Source organism: Chiroxiphia lanceolata, chromosome 17 (assembly GCF_009829145.1).
Source record: "Chiroxiphia lanceolata isolate bChiLan1 chromosome 17, bChiLan1.pri, whole genome shotgun sequence".
NCBI classification, from domain to species: domain Eukaryota; kingdom Metazoa; phylum Chordata; class Aves; order Passeriformes; family Pipridae; genus Chiroxiphia; species Chiroxiphia lanceolata.
The window spans coordinates 13,395,280-13,414,376 of NC_045653.1; the positions used below are offsets into that span (position 1 = coordinate 13,395,280).

General features: G+C 46.4%; 2 protein-coding genes across 2 annotated transcripts; one reads left to right on the top strand and one right to left on the bottom strand.

Annotated features, from left to right (window-relative positions):
* Positions 1–205: 205 nt before the first annotated feature.
* Positions 206–9,377, top strand: TTPAL (alpha tocopherol transfer protein like). Its single transcript, XM_032704846.1, has 5 exons — positions 206–283; positions 1,339–1,791; positions 2,532–2,725; positions 4,559–4,669; positions 5,434–9,377. Exons 2-5 carry the CDS (start codon positions 1,353–1,355, stop codon positions 5,707–5,709), a joined length of 1,020 nt encoding a protein of 339 aa, XP_032560737.1. The 5' UTR covers positions 206–283; positions 1,339–1,352; the 3' UTR covers positions 5,710–9,377.
* Positions 9,378–9,753: 376 nt separating this feature from the next.
* SERINC3 (serine incorporator 3) lies at positions 9,754–17,902 on the bottom strand. The gene is made up of 10 exons (XM_032704845.1): positions 17,808–17,902; positions 17,170–17,331; positions 16,540–16,733; positions 15,765–15,844; positions 14,919–15,056; positions 13,891–14,060; positions 13,060–13,150; positions 12,478–12,655; positions 11,463–11,690; positions 9,754–10,695 (listed from the first exon to the last, which is right to left on the bottom strand). Exons 1-10 carry the CDS (start codon positions 17,844–17,846, stop codon positions 10,557–10,559), a joined length of 1,419 nt encoding a protein of 472 aa, XP_032560736.1. The 5' UTR covers positions 17,847–17,902; the 3' UTR covers positions 9,754–10,556.
* Between the last annotated feature and the right edge of the window lie 1,195 nt (positions 17,903–19,097).

The window sequence follows — 19,097 nt, forward strand, 5'->3', positions numbered from 1 at the left end:
CTGCGACGGGCAGATGCCAGTGATGGAGGAAAAGGCGCATTTTCGGTCCAAGGCCGAACACGCGGGGATCCGGCGGGAGCTGCTGCTCCCTGAGGGAACCGGGACCGGAACCGGGACCAGGACGAGGACCAAAAGCAGGACGAGGACCAGCACCGGCACCAGCACCGGAAGCGGCCCCGCCCCGGGCCCATCGCGCAGGCGCGGGCGTGACGTCATTTCCGGTGACCGGAGCCGTTCCGGGGCGGCGGGGCCGGGACGCGGCGCTGCTGCTGCGGGAGCTCCGGTACGGGGGGACGGGGAAGCCGGGGCCGTGTGTGGGTAATGCTGGGCAATCCTCGCTCCGCCCGCCGGGGCAGGCACCGAGGGGTTGGGGCCTGCCCGTCCCCGGCTGTAACGCGGTGAGACGCGTCTCTGGGAGCGGTCCCGGTGCGCCGGGACCTCCCTGAGGAGCCCGGGGAAGGCGGTGGTGTGGGACAGGGGTTCCCGTGTGACAGCCAGGAGCGCTGTCATGTGCTGTGAGGGGCTGAATGCGAATAGCTCAGCAAAATAAAGGCATACTTTGTCCCCTTCCAGCCCCAGGTCTAGCTACAGGAATTATGCCAGACTTGCAACGTTCTAATTTTACGTTGTTCTCTGTCCACCTGTGACTGGATTTGGAAATGCAGCCCCCAGTTCAGAAACGCTGGCATGCTGCTAAAAACTAGATTAAGCCAACTTTAGTACCCATGCAAGTGCTGGCATAAAAGTCTGCAGTTTTCTTAACCTGCTCATCCGGTCCGTGCACCGCAGCCATTTCTTACGTTCCTGAATGCAGCTCCTCCTGAATTGCTCAAAACGTTCACGTGGGCAGAGATGCTGATCAGTGCCTGTGTTTACCAGAGGCTCAGGACTGTTTGTGCTGAGCTGGGAGAGCTGCTCAGAAGAGGGTGTAATTTGGCCAAATGTGAGAATCCTGCCTAACTCTGATGTGTTTGGTTTGCTTTAGTTTCCAATTGAACACAGGAAGTAAACATTAAGGTGAATTAAATTTTGTATTTCTGCAATGAAGCTGTGTAATTTTGTATTTTGTGTTTTGGTTGGTTGGTTGGTTAGGTTTCATCTGAGGTCGTTTTCTACCTGTGAGGCAGGATAAAGAGATTAGAGAAACCTGCACTTTCTAATCCTGGTAGGATAATTAAAATGTCTGGACTGTGCATCTGGTTGTAGCGCCGGTTCTTTGAAAGGCAGTGTCCTTAGCAGGGGAACAGAGGGATACAGAACATAATAAATATGTAAATCATCGATGTGGTTGTTGGTCTGTGGGATTGTTCGTCATGTGCAGCCCTTGGTTTTTGACAGATTCCTGCTGCATTATGTCAGGAGACAGCGACTGCACCAGGACAAGTCCATCGGCAGGGTCTCCGTCAGACAACGAGCTCTTGCCGGATCGGCCAAAGTATGTTTGTTCACTGTCTCCTGATCTCGTTACCAAAGCCCGGGAGGAGCTCCAAGAGAAACCCGAATGGAGGCTCCGTGACGTGCAGGCGCTCCGGGACATGGTGTGCAAGGACTATCCCTCCCTGGGGACGTGCCTGGACGATGCTTTTTTGCTGAGATTCCTCAGAGCCAGGAAGTTCGATTACGATCGAGCGCTTCAGCTCCTGGTGAACTACCACACCTGCAGGAGGACCTGGCCCGAGGTGTTCAGTAACTTGAAGCCATCTGCAATAAAGCCTGTCCTGGAGTCAGGCTTTGTCACTGTGCTGCCTCATCGGGACCCCGAGGGACGTCACGTCGTCTGCATCCGCCCAGGTACTGAATCAATGCCCCAATGTCTTTGTTCTCCGTCCTCGAGGTGTGTCTGGGCCAAATACTTGTTCCCTGCTCCCCTGAACAGTGGGGACTTGTACAGAGCATGTGGGTTCTCTCTGAAATTTGAAAAGCTGGCTTGTGAAGGGACACGCTGGTCGTTAGCCAGCATTATTCCAGTTCCTTTTCCTGTGTCAGCAGTAACTGCAGTCATGTGAAAATGAAAATGCAGTGAGGTGGGTCGATGAAATATCAGACAATTCAAGGAAAACTAATATGTAGTAACTCAAATTGAAGCAGGGCTGCTGGCCTACACTTAGAAGCTTATGATTTGCTTTCACAGTAAGCAGAGAGAGGAGCCTATGGCTCTGGCTCCCATGTAAATAATCAGCCTTCTGTGTGCTTTTGGTGCTGCCAGGCTTGCTGTAAATTTGTCTTCATTCATTCTCCTTTTTCCCATTTACCTGCTTTCTTTCTGAGCTGAAACTGCTAATGAGCTGTGCTGTGTGGAGAACGGGGTTCTGAAAACCATTGCCTTTGCTCCCTGAAGTAAACATGAGCTGCCATTTCCCTCTTGCTTAAGAAAGGTGTATTTCTTAATATACAGTTCCGCTCTGAACTAGAACTGTGGCTATTAGAGACTAGCTTTTAAGAGTCCAGGAGAACGGAAATTCAGGTTTTGGAATGTGTTTTGTTAGCTTATATTTACTCTCCGACTTACCATCCATGTCTTGTAACCTCAGACAGATGGACACCCAGTAATTATCCGATTACTGAGAACATTCGTGCCATATACTTAACGTTAGAAAAACTCATTCAGTCCGAAGAGACCCAGGTGAATGGAATTGTAATCCTGGCAGACTACAAAGGAGTCAGCTTATCTAAGGCGTCTCATTTTGGTCCTTTTGTAGCCAAAAAAGTGATTGGAATTCTTCAGGTAAGACCTGAACTGGTGGGAAAATAAGCTTGTGCATTGTAAATGACTGCTTCTGTGTCTTAGAGTTCTTGACTGTGTCACCACAAACTTCATCATCTTGGCTTCTGCCAGCAGAGTTAAACATGTCTCAGCCCAACCAGTTTCTCCCACCCTTACTGCCGATTTACCTCACTTGCCCTTTTTTTTCTTTTTTGGTTTTTGCACCCCTAAAACTAAATTTGCATTAGAAATGCAAACTTCTGAGCTGGAACAGCAAAAAGCAGTTCTGCTAGGTGGTGGTGAGGAAGAGAGAGAGCAGAGAATTACACTTAGAGAGGAGACAGTGAGGAAATGGCTCGTTGTTTAAAAGGTTGCTGTTGGCTGAGATGGAGCCAACCCCTGGGCAAGTGAAGGTTCCAGTTCAAGTGCTGCTGAAAAAGTTTGGCAGAGAGGACTTTTGAATGGGTGTCATTTGAGGAGCTTTTCTATCCATGCCCTGAAGGCAGAGAGGCTTCTCAGCATAGTGATGGCAAAAGAGACAGTAATAAAAAGCATCTCCTCCTTGATGTCTGGAAGGAAAGTGGTGGAGAGCAAGTGTAAACACAGTGGAGTTGGACAAAACAAGGTGAAAGGAGTGAGGGGTAACCTGGCTAAAGTGGCAGGAAGGTCTGATGATTTCCCTTGATGTTGATACAATCTGGGGGGGGTGAGATGAGAAAACTTCTCTTGAAGGGGTTCATGCCCTCATTACTTTTGTTCTGGCCTGACTGGTTATGTTCTTTGTTGTATCCATGGTGGGGATAAGGAAGGATATAGTGAATCAGGGGAGTTTGCAGAGATGAGACCAGTGAGTTTAGGAATGCCTTTATAAGAACTTGCTCCTTTAAAGTATGATCTAAATGTGTCATTTAACTAGGAGCCCATATTTAATTTGTACAAATAAAATGATGGATGTTACTAATGGAAGCTACTCACAGAACAACAGCTGAACTTGGGGAAGGACATAAAGGTATGGGTGGTATTTAAATGTGTTGCACCAGCCTTGCTGAGTTGCAGCTCTTGTAAAGAGGAGCTAATTCACTGACCTTCCCAGGGAGAAAAATCCTCCAGCAGTGCATGTTATGTGCTTGCTTTGTATAGGTAGAACTGGTTATAAGGGAAAGGAGCTTCACTGTGGCACATGAGACCTTAATTGCTGATCATGAGCTCTTCCCTTTGAAAAATATTTCGGCAAATAAATTTCTCCAGCAGAAACCCCATGATTAACTGTTGTTTTAAACTGTCTTGTATAGGAGATACTGTGTGTGTCCTGCTGGCAGCAGAATGTGTTTGTCTTTTGCAGGTAGTGTGATAGAATAGCTGAAATAGCAGAAAGATTGCAATATTAGATTCCTTCTTTACATAAAAACACATTTAGGGTGTCTTGGGCACCAGATCTTGTAGTTGGACACAGTGTTGGAAGCAGCTGCTCTGGTGCTAAGTGTGGACCACTTAGTGACTGCATCCTTGTCAGGGCTGGGAATACCCAAAGGACAGGGATTTTCTAAGTGTTTTTGTCAAGGGAGATGGAGATCAACATAAAAAATGAAGATTTACTGACAACAATGTGTTTATTGATGCAGGGTTTTCTTGCCTCTTGACTTTGTTTTTATGCTCATAGATCTCATCCTAAGACTGTTCCCTGTAACAAGTTGCATTTCTGTTGCTGTATTGGTTTATGTTGGTACCTCAGATTAAAGTTTGGGAGCCAAACTTTAATGGGATGTGCTGGCAGTCAATCTCAGGAGATTTAGGAAAGAGGAAGGTGGCAAATGTTTTTTAAACTGCATTACAAAAATCTTCTTTACCCTTCAGGATGGATTCCCCATTCGAATAAAGGCTGTTAACATAATAAATGAGCCTCGTATATTCAAAGGCATTTTTGCAATCATCAAGCCTTTTCTGAAGGAAAAGATAGCAAACCGGGTAAGGATTTGTATGATTTTAATGTTAATATTAATGTTTGCAAGTTCCTTGCTTGACCATTCTGAGAAAAAAAAAAAAAAGGTTGTAAAACTTGACAGCTAGAAAAACATTGGTGCCATTTTACTTGATCTAACGGGTCCTTTCTGCTTTAATTTTTAAAAATATGCTGTTGGGAAAATTCTCTGTGAGAGAGAAACTTTGAGCAACTTAACATGGGCATAAAATTAATATGGAACTTTAGTACATATGCTCTGTATTTAGGACATAAATTCAATCCCTACAGGTGGATTATTTGGGCCACTAGCATTTCATTTATGAGGTGGTGTCACAGGAAACCTGTGTTGCACCTTCCTTGCCCTTTTCCCTTACTCAAGTGTCCTGTATGGCACAAGTACCCTCTCCACAGGACTGGGTGTGGTTGCCAATGATTAAGGGGGTTTTCTCCATAAGGATGAGTACTTTTAATCCCATGAACAAACTTGGTGATGAGTTGAATTTGGAACCTGAGCACAGACAAATGTCAGGTCTCTGTTGCTGGGAGCTGATCTGCACTAGATGTGAGTTGTCTCAAGACTTCTCTCCCTGGTGTGTCTGACTGCCCCTGCCCACCGTTGTGTGTCAGATAAGGACTGTTGTGTGCCCATAAGGACATCACCCCTAAAATTTGCTCTTTGGCTCAGAATAAGCTGGTTAGCTGACTGCTTCAGCAATTTGCTGCAGAGTGTACACGTGCCCTTTTAAAGCTCTTTTGCTTTCTTCTTCAGTTTTTCCTTCATGGCTGTGACCTGAATTCCCTCCATCAGAACATTCCCCCGGTGATCCTTCCCGAAGAGTACGGCGGCACCGCAGGCAAGCTGGACATCTCTGCGTGGAACGAGCTGCTGCTGGCCTCTGAGGAGGACTTCCTGCACGACTTCTCCCAGCTGGTTGTGCCCTGTGACAGCTCCCCCCACGACATGCTCGTGAGTGGGGATGCCGATGAAAAGCAGTGCGATGATTCTCTGCGGGGCATGAAACCTCAGCTCTATTACTGCTACTGAGAAACCAGGGCGGGGGGGGGTTGCCAGCAGTTCAGGTCTGCTCTCATAGGTGATGTTGGGAACTCTGCCTTACTCCTAAACCTGCAGTTTAGGGACAGACTGCTGAGGCACTTTACACTGTAGAACCAAAGGAAGCTGGAGAGGGCACAATGGGGGCAGGGCAGAGTTCGAGGAGAATAAAAGCAAAGAGCACAAGTTCTGTAGAAGACTTGAGGCTCATCAACCTCCGTGTGAATGATGCAAATGGCCTGTTCTTTCTAATGATAAAGGGAAAAAAATATTGCAGGATCATAAGCTTGATATTTTCTTATCCCCTCCCCACACAGGCGAAAAGTGACAACGATGATTTACTAACTTTGTGATCATCTGATCCCTTCCCCTTCTGCAAACACCAGTAACCCAAGAAAAGAAAATGGCTTGTGAACCCTGCAAAATACAGTTCTGTAGTGAAGATTGCATAAACCCATAAAAGTCTTAACTTGGCCTGTCCTCTGTCACATGGTTCAGATTGTGAGTTGGCATTTCTGAAATATCTCAGTGAATATTTGGCTCAAATTAATACAGAACAAAACTTATTCACGAATACCCCTATGGAGAACATCTCCAAAACTTCCTCACTGTTGGAAGAACTGTGACTGGTGGACTAACTACTACAACATCTGTACCATGTTTGCACAACAGGTGCAATCTTCACTTTCAGAAAGCAGGAATTTTTTCAGATAAGTCCTTTTGACTAGACAACAGCTTCAAATAATGAGGTTCAGGACCAAATAAAAAAAAGCTGTGTCAGGCACCTTCCCACATTGTCAATTCTTTTCTGGTTGTGATGAGGAATTGGGTAAGTACCTCCTCATGCCCAGAATTCATGAGGAGGCTTTGTAGCAGTTGGCATGTGATGTATAGAAGGCAATACTTCACTGTAAGACAGCAAGGTGCTGCTTTAGCTTGTTACTTTGGGCTGAATTTGAGTTTAAGTCTGTGAAACCAAATGCAGACAGGCTTTTTAAAAGCACATTCCTAAATTTCCTGATATTGTAGCATTTTGTTCACTGTGCTTGTTGGCTCTTTTGTGAAATGTTACAAGTTTGTTTTTTTTAAACTGTGTTAACCTCTTTTGTCTTTGGTTGTCATGTTCCTGTATGAAGTTAGACTTGAGTCATCTCTGTGATATTTACTCATTGCTTGTATGCCTGTGCTTCTAGGTCTTTGTCTAGAGACAGAACTAAGACTCCAGTGTCAAACCAGGGTAAGATACTGATGTCTAAATAAGCTGTTCCCACTCCCCAAGCTCCTTTTGTTTAATGGTCTTGACTTAGAACTTAACTCTCAGCACACTCTTTGCACACGTTTTTCTGCACTATAATGGTGTGGAGATGGGAACCTCACTAGGACCAGGAAAGTACACCCTGTCACTTCAAGGTGAGATATTTCACTATTTGATGGAAAAGAATATCCCTTCTAATTGGGGACTTACTTCTAGAGCACTTTCTCTGGATGAAATCTTGATTTAGTGCCAAATGGGATTATAGGCACCAGTTATGTTTCTGTAAATATAAACCTAAAGCATCTTGAGGATCTCAGACATACATTTTTCAAAGTGCCAAACTCTGTTTTGGATGTCTTTCTTCCTCTCAGTCCCCCTACAGCATGACTGCATTGCCAAAAAGAGACAACTCTACCACTGTAACGACTTCCTGACCTGGCAGCAGATCTCACCCTGGAACGAGGGGGTAGCAAATGCCATTCCTGTCATCCAGGCTTTATAAAAAGAGACTGGGTCCTGAAAAGAGGTAAAACCATGAAGCTTTTTTTTTCCTGGGTGGCAGTTCAGAATCTGTGGAAGCAGAGGACTCATCACGTGAACAGTTTTAGATTAAAGGTGGGAAGAAATTAATTTTCCTCAGTGAAAGCATCTGATTTTTCTTACCTTTGTTAGTCAATTGTAACTCCTCTTTGATAGCTATTACCTTTAGTGTGGAGATAAAAAACCAAACTACCATTTTCATCTACTTGAACTAAGGTGAAAGAGTACTGCTAGCCACCTCCTCCTTTGTGACCAGAATGCTCTGTGTGTTTTGTAGAGATTAAATCAGATTTTTGCCTCACAAGGCAGTAACACACAGGACTTAGGGCAGGTCAGTGGCTGCCCAGGCTGCTGAACTGCCAGAACAGAGAGGATGGTGTTTTTCTGTTGTTCTGCTGCCTCCTAATTCCAGTCACAATGTACAACTAAAAAAAATAAATAGGATGGGCCATTTTTCCTGGAGATGAAGGCCTGACTGACAGTGGTGCTGCAGGGTTGGAAGTGGTGGTATTTCAGCAGTTAACTGTAGGAACAGCTGCTTGGATCCCCTTATGGAACTACTAGAGAGGGAGTTGGGAGTTGGAATACTCAAAATCCAGTGTCCTTCAAAAAGAAAGGAATCTAGTGGTGTTCAGCAGAAGGCTGAGGAACCTCCACAAAACCCACCCCCTCTTCCAGGCTTTTGTACTCTCCTGCATGCCTTAAATAGCAGGCAGCCTAGATCCACCTCACCCTCTTCTTTCCTCTGCTCACAGAGAAACTAAGAATAAGTAACATGATTTAAACATAATAGATAAGGCCACCTGGTTGTGCTGGCTTTGGGTGGGGTAGAGTTATTTTCCTCACAGGAGCCACTCTGGTGCTGTGAGAGGCAGCAGCCCTGTGGTCCTTGGTTGCTGGCTGGAGTTAAACCCCCCCAGTTATCAATGCTGAAAACTGCCAGTCTTGTGCCTCCAGAAATTATTTCCCTTAAAGCTGCCTGCTGGGCAGTTATGTCAGGATGCTTGAGCTAAGCCAGGCTTACCTTTAGCAAGCATCTGTTATTTCCAATTTGCTCTTTCTTGGCTTTAGAACTCGGACAAAAGTTGCAGCTCCACTGAGCTGTGTTTCTAACCCTGAACTGTCTCGAAAACCAGGCTCACAGAAAGCACAGCTCTGTTCTGTGCACCTGGCTATGGAGCTGAGAATGTTCTTTGAGCTTTAGCACTTAACTAGCAAAGAAATCAGTTTGTTCCCAGAATTTCTCGTGTCAGCATTTGGAAAAACAAACATTTGTGGTTTAAGTTTAAACATAACTCTCCTTATATTTAAGAGAAGAGCTAGGAAAAGCTTACAGGCTGGGGGTGTTTTTTGCTTGGGGTTTGTTGTTTGTTTTTTTTTCTTACAGCACTACAACCAATCTTTTTGCCACTTGAAATAACTTTGTTTCCAGAGGTTATATGCCTTGCCCAGTACATAAGCCATCCCTGACAAATCCAAGACATAATAAGGGAATATACTTGAACTTCATTGGCATTAGGTGGGACAAAAGGTAGCTGCAAACTGTACATTAAAGTACTTGAATTTATAACTCTTGCAAACGGGTGTTAAGAGCCCTGAGGTGTTTTCAGGAACTGGCTTAAGTATTGTTTTTGTTAAATCTCATTTTGGCATGAGTTCAGTTGTAGTGTTACTCAAACTAGTAATTTTGCCTTCTGTTGTATGTGGGCCTAGAGGTGTTGGGTGGTTAAGTGTACATCTTATTTTGACAAAATTTATTTTTATATTGCATTTTATAAAATGAAGTCGTCAAAAATGTGTAATTTTATGATGCATGACTGGGTAATTAAACACATTGTAACAGCTGCTAATTTGATATTTTCAATATGTTTGCCTCGTGTCATGTTGGGATATTTTACTGTAAAAAGTCAACAGCAACACACAAGTTTCACACTAAACACACACTTGCAACTGAGTATAATCACCACAGCACTGAGTTAGCAAAAGGTGTTGCTTTCTACTGCAGAACTGAAGTTTACTTGAACAACGGTACCTGAGCCATTTAAGGGATGGGATTTGACATTCAGAGAATCACATGGAAGGTGCTGTTTGTTCCAAAAGAAATATTTTATGACTTACTTATTTGCTGCATGGAGAAAACACCCAGTGCCATCCCACTGGACACTGCAGCAGCTGATCACTGTGTGTGGTATTTTCCACTGGAGAATTAACTGCTGCTTAACAATTAACAACTGGGCCACTTTCAGTAGTTAGTCTGCTTTATTCAAATGAGTTTACAGTGCAAATGCCTTTGTGCCAATAATAATAATGTCATGTACAACATTTTTATAAGCCTATCAGACAAGTCAAATTAACCAATCAATAAGCTCTATTTTTCCAACATAATCATGAAGTTGATTTAAGCTACTGATACAGTTACCACTCTAATTGACAAACATACTAAAAAAACAAGTAACCATAGAAGTTGCCCCTTAGAAAGGGCAAGTTTGTTCTTAAAAAGAATTATTCAGTTTTTCAACCTCTGAGTTCTGTTCTTTCAGTGAGGAACAAAGGGCTTTTTTTTTTTTTTGCCACAACAAAAAGTTAAGTAATTTAAATAAAGTTTTCCTTTAAATAAATTTTTGCAGTGGAATGTAGAAATCCAGCAGCATGGCTTACACTTCCAGATACTGAAGCATTAGCATACTAGTGCATTATGCTGAATATAAGTGTTCTTTAAAATATATTACTTCATATTTAGCTAAATGTTACTTCTATTCAACAGAAGGTTGTGGCTATTGGACAGAAGAGATAATTTCTTTTGTGCTTTAACAGCACAGCTGTAGTGAATTTTAAAAATGCAGTAACAACCCTGATGAAGGTTAAAATAGAAAGATAACTGATGATAATTTTGGTGCTGCATCAAGCTTTATGCAATATATAACTTTCTATCCAATTGCATGTTAATATCAACGTAAGAGACAGTAACTAAAGCAATAAATGAACATTTTGGCTTTCAGCAAAAGAGTTCCTCACTTTTGTAAGCTCAGATAGGTGCAGCAAGTTAACTGAAGTCTCTGTTAGTAAGGACAAGAGGAGCCACTAAGGTCCAGAGATAGAGAAGCAGACAGACCCAGCTGGAGGTTATCTTCACCCACACGGCCGGCCACTTGCTTGTCATTGTCTTGAAATCTGCATCAGGACTAAAAAAGAAAAGAAGTCAATTAGTAGATAGAGAAAGCACCTCCCACTGTTCCTTGCTAGCTCTCTATGAATCTGAAGTTCGGGCAATCATTTGGGACACTCCAGTGCAAAAGCCTTTGTGAGAACACAGCGAGACAACTAAACCAGCAATTTCCTGTGGCTCCTTCACAGGCCTCTTGTTCTTGGGACCCAGTTGTCAAACCTGCTTGCCCATGCTGATGTGCTGCTCTTGAAGGAAATACCTGCATGAGCTGAGCAATAGACCCCTGATGGCTGCTGCTCTCTAAGTGTATTTGCTGATTTATACCATGTGCCAGTCCTGGGGAAGGTGGTTATGAGCTGCAGCAGCAGAGGGTGTGTCCAAGTGTTTCCAACAGATGTAGGAAATGACATCTCTGATGCACAGCACGTATAGCTGTCCCTGCACATCCTTCCCAGGGTGAAGAGCCAGCAACATCAGGCTGGCCTCTGACAAACTTCCCAGGAGGCCTCCTGGAGCCAGTTTCATGTGTATCCTTCCTGCTACTTGCTCATCTGAAGGATGGCAGCCCCAGTGTGCCCTTGCAGTCCCTCAGGCCCACAGCTGCTGTTTGTGCCTTTTTACACCTTCATTCAGTTACACAAAACTGAGAAGGCACAACTCCAATGAGCTGGCACAGGGACAGCACTTAAAGGAGCTTGGCAGGATCAGCCTACAGGGCAGGAGTCTCCTACCCACCTGGGAACACTGGCTGGCACATACAATCACTTTCCATCTTGCTCCTACCTGTACCAGTTGGTGAGTGTCATCATGATGTAAAGAGAGGCAAGAAAGAGCATGAAGTGGAAGAAGGTGTAGCTGTACTGAACTCCCTCCTTCTCGTTGTCCGTGACACGGCGCACGTCGCCCTCCTCCGCAGCCCCGCTCCCCGTCCCCAGGGTCTCCTCCAGGATGGCAGTGTCACTCCCAGACAGGGTCAGCTTGTTCACCTGGCTGTTACTGGAAGAGCGGATGCTGCAGTGGAACAAGAGAGCCGTGGTGAGAAACCCCTTTGGCTGTTTGCTAATACAGCAACAGAGCACACGGAATGTCTGTGAGCAGCAAACGGGATTTTTTTAAATCCATCTGGAAAAATAAGGGAACTCCTCAAAGAAGACTCTTCTCATCCAAGCTTCTGTTAACCTAAGTAAACAGCAATCCTAGTCCAGATCATAGAATTGCCTGGGCTGGAAGGGACCTTAAAGATCTCGTTCCAACCCCCCTGCTGTGGGCAGGGATACCTTTCACTAGACCAGGTTGCTCAGAGCTCCATCCACCCTGGCCTTGAACACTTCCAGGACAACCTGTTCCAGGGTCTTACCCCCATCACAGTGAATAATTTCTTCCTAATATATAATCTAAACCTACTCTCAGTTGATGCCATTCCCCACTGTCCTGTCACTACATGTCCTTGCAAATAGTCTCTCTCTGTCTTTCTTGTACCTCCCCTCAGGTACTGGAAGGGTGCAATTAGGCCACCCCTAAGCTGCCTCTTTTCCTGGCTAAACAGTCCCCATTCTCCCAGCCTTTCCTTGTAGGAATGGTGCTCCATCCCTCTAATCATCCTGTAACACATGTTCTGTTGTCTGAATTGGGGCTGATAAAGCCTCTCCTCATCCACAAAGCTGAACACAGCTTTATGGGCCTGAGACAGCAGCTGGATGTGAATAAATACAGGTACATTTTGCACTAGACCCAGGCTCTAACAAAAGAGGCAGACAAATCCCAACTGTTTATCACTGGATAGCAGTGCAGATCCTACCTGGAATACAAGAGGCAAAGGACAAAGATAACCAGTCCAACAACACTCTGGGCATCCCACCACTGCAGGGACTTGGGCGGAGCAGGAGTGGCAGGTGGGACAGTGGCATTGGCTGGAGCAGCTGTGGGTGCAGCTATCTGGGTGATGATGTTCAGCAAACTTGGGTTACAGTTTCTTTCTGAAAGGGATTTCAAGGCAGATTAGAGAAATGAGCTTTGCCAGCACTTAACTAAGAAAAGATGACAGGTAAGCTTGCAACTCCTCATTCCCTTTAACTGCTGATCTCTTCTGTTCTCCAGAGGCAGAAATGGCCTGGAACATTTTTCCTTCCTACAAGCTGGGCAAAGGTGTAATAAATAAATAAATATATAAAATCAGAATGCCCTAACACTGGTTTATTTTCCTCACAAATACCCCAGTTTAGTTCTGCAAAAAGGCAGTCTGATGGTTTCAGTAAGGTCAGCTTTCCAGCCTTGCTGAATTTCATCTAGACAGGTCAGCAATCCCCACACAGTGATCTGTAACAACCATCAGCAGCTTCTGCTTTCACACCAACACGACTTGAGACTGTGTGTTGCTTACCAGGCTCGTTGGACATGGCTGCCCAGGTGAGGTACATGGTGTAGAGTGTGATGACAGAGGACTGGAGGAGCCCAGAGCGAGGCTGATGTTCCTGTTCCAAAACAGAGGAGCAAGCCAAGGTCAGAAAGGCAAGTTTTACCTGGGGTTGGATAGTTTTACCCTGCTGCCACAGAATCAGCAGTTACTAGCATGAAAAAACTTTGTTTTAGAAACGCATTGGGCTTTGCTCTGTGTTCAAAAGACTGGGAGAAACTCCTTGTCATGTAACTTATGCAGGAAGCAACTCAAGCGTGGAAGGAATAAGCAAACCAAATCATTTCTCTGTGGCCAATACTCTGTTATGGATTCTCACTGAGCTACTCCCAGATTTTTAACCAATTTTGTAGATGTCAATCTTGCATGTGACTTGAGCAATACCAGTTCAGAATCAAGTAATGTGCAAGTGTCTTCTTGTATTAAACAAGCTTACCCATAATTTCAAAGCCACAGTACTAAGCCAATAAATCTCCAGTTTATTTTGCTGCTCCCTAACAGGTTTCTCTGTTCTGCCAGAACCTTCACCACTACAAGCATGTCAGCAGCCCTCCACATGGAAACAAAGTCCAAAACTATGTTAGCCAAAACTATGTTAGCTAAAAAAAGCCTCTCTCCAGAAAACATGTCACTACATAGTGCATTGGTTTCAGAGCAAGGTATTTTTTTTTCAAGTTCCTAGCTAGCATAGCTATGATAGCCACATTTTAAAGTTCTTATGTCTGACTGAATTGGTACTAAATCATTTCCACTTCTGTGCTCTGTATGTTAGAAGAAAATACCAGAGAAAAATAATACCTGAACTTTTGGAAGGATAGAAACGATGGAGACAGCAATGCACAGGATCATGTTAAAGCTTATGAAGAACTTGTTCTCAGTGCAGTCATCAGGCTTCGTGTAGAAAACGTAGAAGAGAACAACAAACACCAGGGACAAGGCGTAGAACAAGCTTGTACAGGACAGGAGAGCTGCAATTGTTACAACACAGTGCAGTTTTAACAGTACATCTGAAGTGATTCAATGTCCAGCTACCACTGCAACCAGACAGTCCTCACTTGGCAGGCTGGGCCAGAAAACTCAAGTAGCACAGTGCATTTTTATTAGGTATGGCTGAATTTCTGCTTGGGCTCACTAAGTGGTGTAGCTCAGAGGAAAGCCAGTGCTGCCATCAGGGAAGTAAGGCTTGCCTTTCAGGATCAGTTAAGGCTTGCCTTTCAGCATCAGTTTTAATTAGTTTAACTGATGTCAAGCCACAGTGACAAAATGAGAGTACGTTTTGCACACTTCTCACGGGCATTTATCAGCCCTGAATTCCTCCTCCTATGCTAGAGGCCACCCATTTTCATTTCCCCTCTGTTATGTTCTTTGTAAGAAGCTACAAAATGCTGTTGCAGCATTCTTAGCTGTGTGCAAAGAACCACGACAATTAGCACTTTGTAATTAGTGGCCAGCTGGGGAGCACATGCCAAGGCACACTTGGTGTGGCTCTGCAGCCACTGCCAGACACAACTGAGCTCCTGGGGACCAGGGCAGGGGGGTGGCAAAGTTCAGATTTGAAGAGAACCAGGCTCTGAGCTCTGCACTTGCACTGCAAACCAGGCAAGGATGTTTATTAGCACTGCCAGACCTGCTGATCACAAGGCTAAAATATTCTGCATTTTATTGAACGAGAAAAAGGCAACTCTGCAGCTATTAATTCCATGTGTTTGCAGCAGTGACTCAAGGACACTGTGGAGTGTAAGTGTAGGTACATCTACAAACTAATAAGTGATGTTCTCAGAGCACTGGCCAGCAGAAACAAATCCTTCACAGGTTCAGATTCCTACCTGCATACCAGCATTTAGCATTTCCCTCATCCATTCTATCAACCCAGCTCTCATTCCAGGAGTGAGCAAAGTCCACAAGAAGCACCAACTGGATAAGAATGAAGAAGAAGGCTCCAGAAACACCAATCCAAAACCAAGCTACAAAAGGGAGCAAGGAAAACAGGGTTAGCTTCCATCATTTGCATGTTACCTCAGTTTAAAAAATTAAAAGCCCCTCATTATACTGCAGACAAATAATGAAAAACTCTGAAACTGTATTTAGAAATGCAGATGCTGTTAATCACTCTGGCTCCCATCCTGCAGAAGTGTGCAAGGAGCCCCAACTATCCAAGGCTGCAGCTGATCCTGGTCAAGCTGAGCATGGGAATGCTTAGCCCAGCATGTTTTCAGAATGAATGCAACATCTAACACACCATAAATTTGTGTACATAAGTGCCATCAGGCCACATTTCTTTAAGGGTGAACAACCCTTTAAAGTTGCTGTGATGTGAACAGATAGTAAAAGTTTCTCACACAGATTTTTCAGACTCTGGGGAAGTATTTAGCACTTCTCAGTGTTCTGAGCTGCCTCCAGTCTAGGCAGTGCCAGAAGACTCGGCCCAGTAACGACTATCTCATGGAGTACAAAATTATTAATACCCAACACCTATGCAGGTGAAAAGAGATTGCTGATTGCCATAACTTCAGCTGGTCACTAAAACACTGGATGAACCAAGATACTCTAAAGAAGTTGGGCAAAAACTCTGTCTTCTGCAAGAGAACTGTCACTATAAGAACTGTAGCCTGGTAAGTCTGTGTAAAGGTTTGAGTTTACTCATCAGAACCCACGGTGAGTATTAACTGTACCTCTTGTGAAAGGCCCTTCAGGGATGTAAAATGCTCCAACCATGATGGCCACAATGGCAGCTATTTTGAAGAACCAGAACCTTTAAAAGAAGACAGAAGTTGTAAATACTGGTCTTAATCTGTACACAGTAGTCATGTGCTACATGATCTGCAAGCAGCTTGGTCCTGCTCCAGCCAGGGATTTGGAGCACATGATCCTGCTGACCAGAGAGGTTGAGGTTGTGGAATCCCCACCCCTGGAGGTGTTCAAGGCCAGGCTGGACGGGGCTCTGAGAAACTCTGTCTAGTGGAAAGTGTCCCTGGCCACGACGGGGATTTGGAACGAGATGAGATTTAAGGTCCCTTCCAACCTGATGCATTCTATGCTCTCCACACATCCCTTTCCAATTAAATGACTCTATGATGATTAAGTCATCTAGCCCAGAACTAACCTACTTAAATCAGGAAATCAGGGACTGGAAATCAGGAAGCAGTTTCTGCTGGCTGAGTCAGACAGTGAGTGACCCAGTGAGTGTCACAGGCAATCTCACATCTCAGTGGAAACACAGAGGGGTGCCCAGAGCACTGCCCTTTTGGTTACCCCACCTCAGAGCAGGACACTCAATCAGTACACTGAGTATCTGACATGAAGAGGAAGCTTTTTGGGAGACCAAAGCACTACTCTGTGTTCAGCCCAAAAGAAACTCGAGGCTGTCAAAAACCAACCTGCCACCGTGTTCAGAAAGGAAACAGGAGCAGGGAACAAGCTGGCAGCCCAGGCAGCTCACACACATACCCGTTGTGTATCGAGGCTCTGGGGTCGTTGCTTGTTTTCACCTCTATCATGAGCAGGGAGAGGAGGAAGAAGAACACAGCCATGGCAAAGCTGACCCGATAGACAGCTCTGTACCCCACAAACACATCGCAGCTGACAAACCCCTCCAGGTGGGGCATCCGGGTGTGAAGCCCCTCATCACAAAATCCAGGGATCTGGGGGAAGACACATTTAGTTGTGAGTTCACAGATGCATTTGTAACTACCTTCTTTAAGCCCTGTAACAGGTAAGGCTTTCAGTCAACTGCCTGCTGGGAGATCTGAGAACAAAAGGCCTCGTGCTCAGACCTCATTATCATCTGGCTTTCCCCAAGTCAGCACTTTTCATCCAGGAAGATTAAGATACCACAGCAGCAGGCCCCTTATAACAACTGACCACCTCCAGGCTGGTCAGGTTTCAGAGACCAGGCACGTACTAAAAAAGGCACATTCACTGAATTTGCTGTTTCAGCTAGAAGCCTCTTAACTCGGGGAACAAGGACACTTGGGTGTTTGTGCCTCTCACATAACCCACTGCAAGTAAAGAAAATCAATAGCCACTGGCAAAATAATGGCTTTTCAAACAGTCAGAACGAGGTTTTACCCTCCCTACCTTTTTCAGCTGCTCTTCCATGCCTGGTGCCAGCATGATGCAGGCAAGCACAGTGCTGAGGAGGAGGAGGAAGGCATAGATAAGACGTGTCACTGTCGAATTCTTGCTGTTGGGACAACATCGGCACAGCAAACACGAGGCACCGCTGCACAGACAGGGAATCTGAAGGGCAGAGACAGAAATAGTAAGGGCATTTCCCTCGCAGCTGACACAGGGGCGACCGGCGACGCCCAGAGGAAAGCCCGAGCTCCATTTGGAGACACTCCACTCTCGGATCGCACCGATAAACCGCTAATCGGCGCTTCTGACGGACAGTGCGTGTGCGAACACCCGCAGATAACCCTGTTTATCGCCCTGGGCTGCCCTTGGGCGGGCCCCGTTCACCACCGACCCGGCCCGGCCCGGGGAAGGAGCGGGATCGCTCCAGCCGGGCCCCGCTCTGCCCCGAGGGGCCGAGATCGCGCCGGCTGCGGCGGGGCCGCGATGGTGGCTCAGGCCGCGCTAGGGCACACAGGGCGGTCACCGGCCCCGCGGCCCCGCCGGAGGCACCGCTCCGGGCAGGGCGCGCTCTCCGGGGTGTCGGGGAAGGCTCGGGGCGGGAAGGGGAGGTTTCGGGGGCAGGGGAGCCCCGCACTCACCCAGCTGGCGAGGGAACAGACCCCCAACACGGCCCCCATGGCGCCGCCGCCGCAGCTTCCGGCTTCCGCCCACACCCCGCGGCCTCAGGGGGCGGGGCCAGCCGGGCGCAGCTGCCGCCGCTCATTGGCTGCCGCCCCGCTAGGAGGCGCCTGCCCGCCAATGAGACGGCGGGACGGTGGCGAAGGGCGGGGGAGGGCAGATGTTGTTTATCAACATTACTTCCGCCTTCGCCAGCGGAGACGGGGTGCTGATTGGTCCAGAGGCCACGAGCGGGCGGTTACTCCTTCAAGGTAGCCAATGAGCGGGACTGATTGGCAGCCTCGACAGCCAATCCAGATCTCCCTCTCCCTGCGGCCGCTGGGGGCGCTCGGCAGCGCCTCGGGGCGCGCGGGCATTGCCATGGCAACAGCGCCAGTCACCGGGGTGTCACCGGGTAGAGGCTGGGGACACTGCTGTCACCTCCCTGCCCAGGGTCACTCCTGTCACCTCCCTGCCCAGGGCATGGGGACACTGCTGTCACCTCCCTGTCCAGGGACACTGCTGTCACCTCCCTGCCCAAGGACACTTCTGTCACCTCCCTGCCCAGGGGATGGGGACACTGCTCTCACCTCCCTACCCAGGGACACTGCTGTCACCTCCCTGCCCAGGGGATGGGAACACTGCTGTCACCTCCCTGCCCAGGGCATGGGGCCACTGCTGTCACCTCCCTGCCCAGGGCATGGGGACGCTCCCTGAGGTAGAGGCTTCCTGCTGAAGCCTGGGAGCAAATGCATTGGATGAGGGGTGGCTGGGATGATATAACAACATGATAAATTGACAGAAGTTTGCACAAAAGTTTAGGAAAGCAATTTGCATTAGTTTTAATTGGCATTAGGGCTGCAAAATGTCACAGGGCAGGGTCAGAACTGACCAGCTGGAGCTGGAGGATATTTTCTGGCTGTAGCAATTCCAGCTATTGCACATCACTTCCCGCTGTCCCAGACTCTTCTTTCCTTCACACAGTCCCTGTTCAAAAAACCTGCTTTCACCACAGAAAGGGATGAATAATCAGAGCGACAGCTTTATTGCCATCTAAAATTGCCAAGAAATTACAAAGAGCATCCAGTAAACCAGCCACTTATTTTCCAGAGCAGCTTTAACACTCAGAATTTATGAACATTATGTTAACAGTATCATATCTCTTGTAATCAGCCTTATTCATGTAGACATACAGGCTTCTTTCAGAAAAAGGTCACTCCATAAATCATTGAAACTGTGCTTCGTTCAGAAAACATATGAGCTTTTACTTT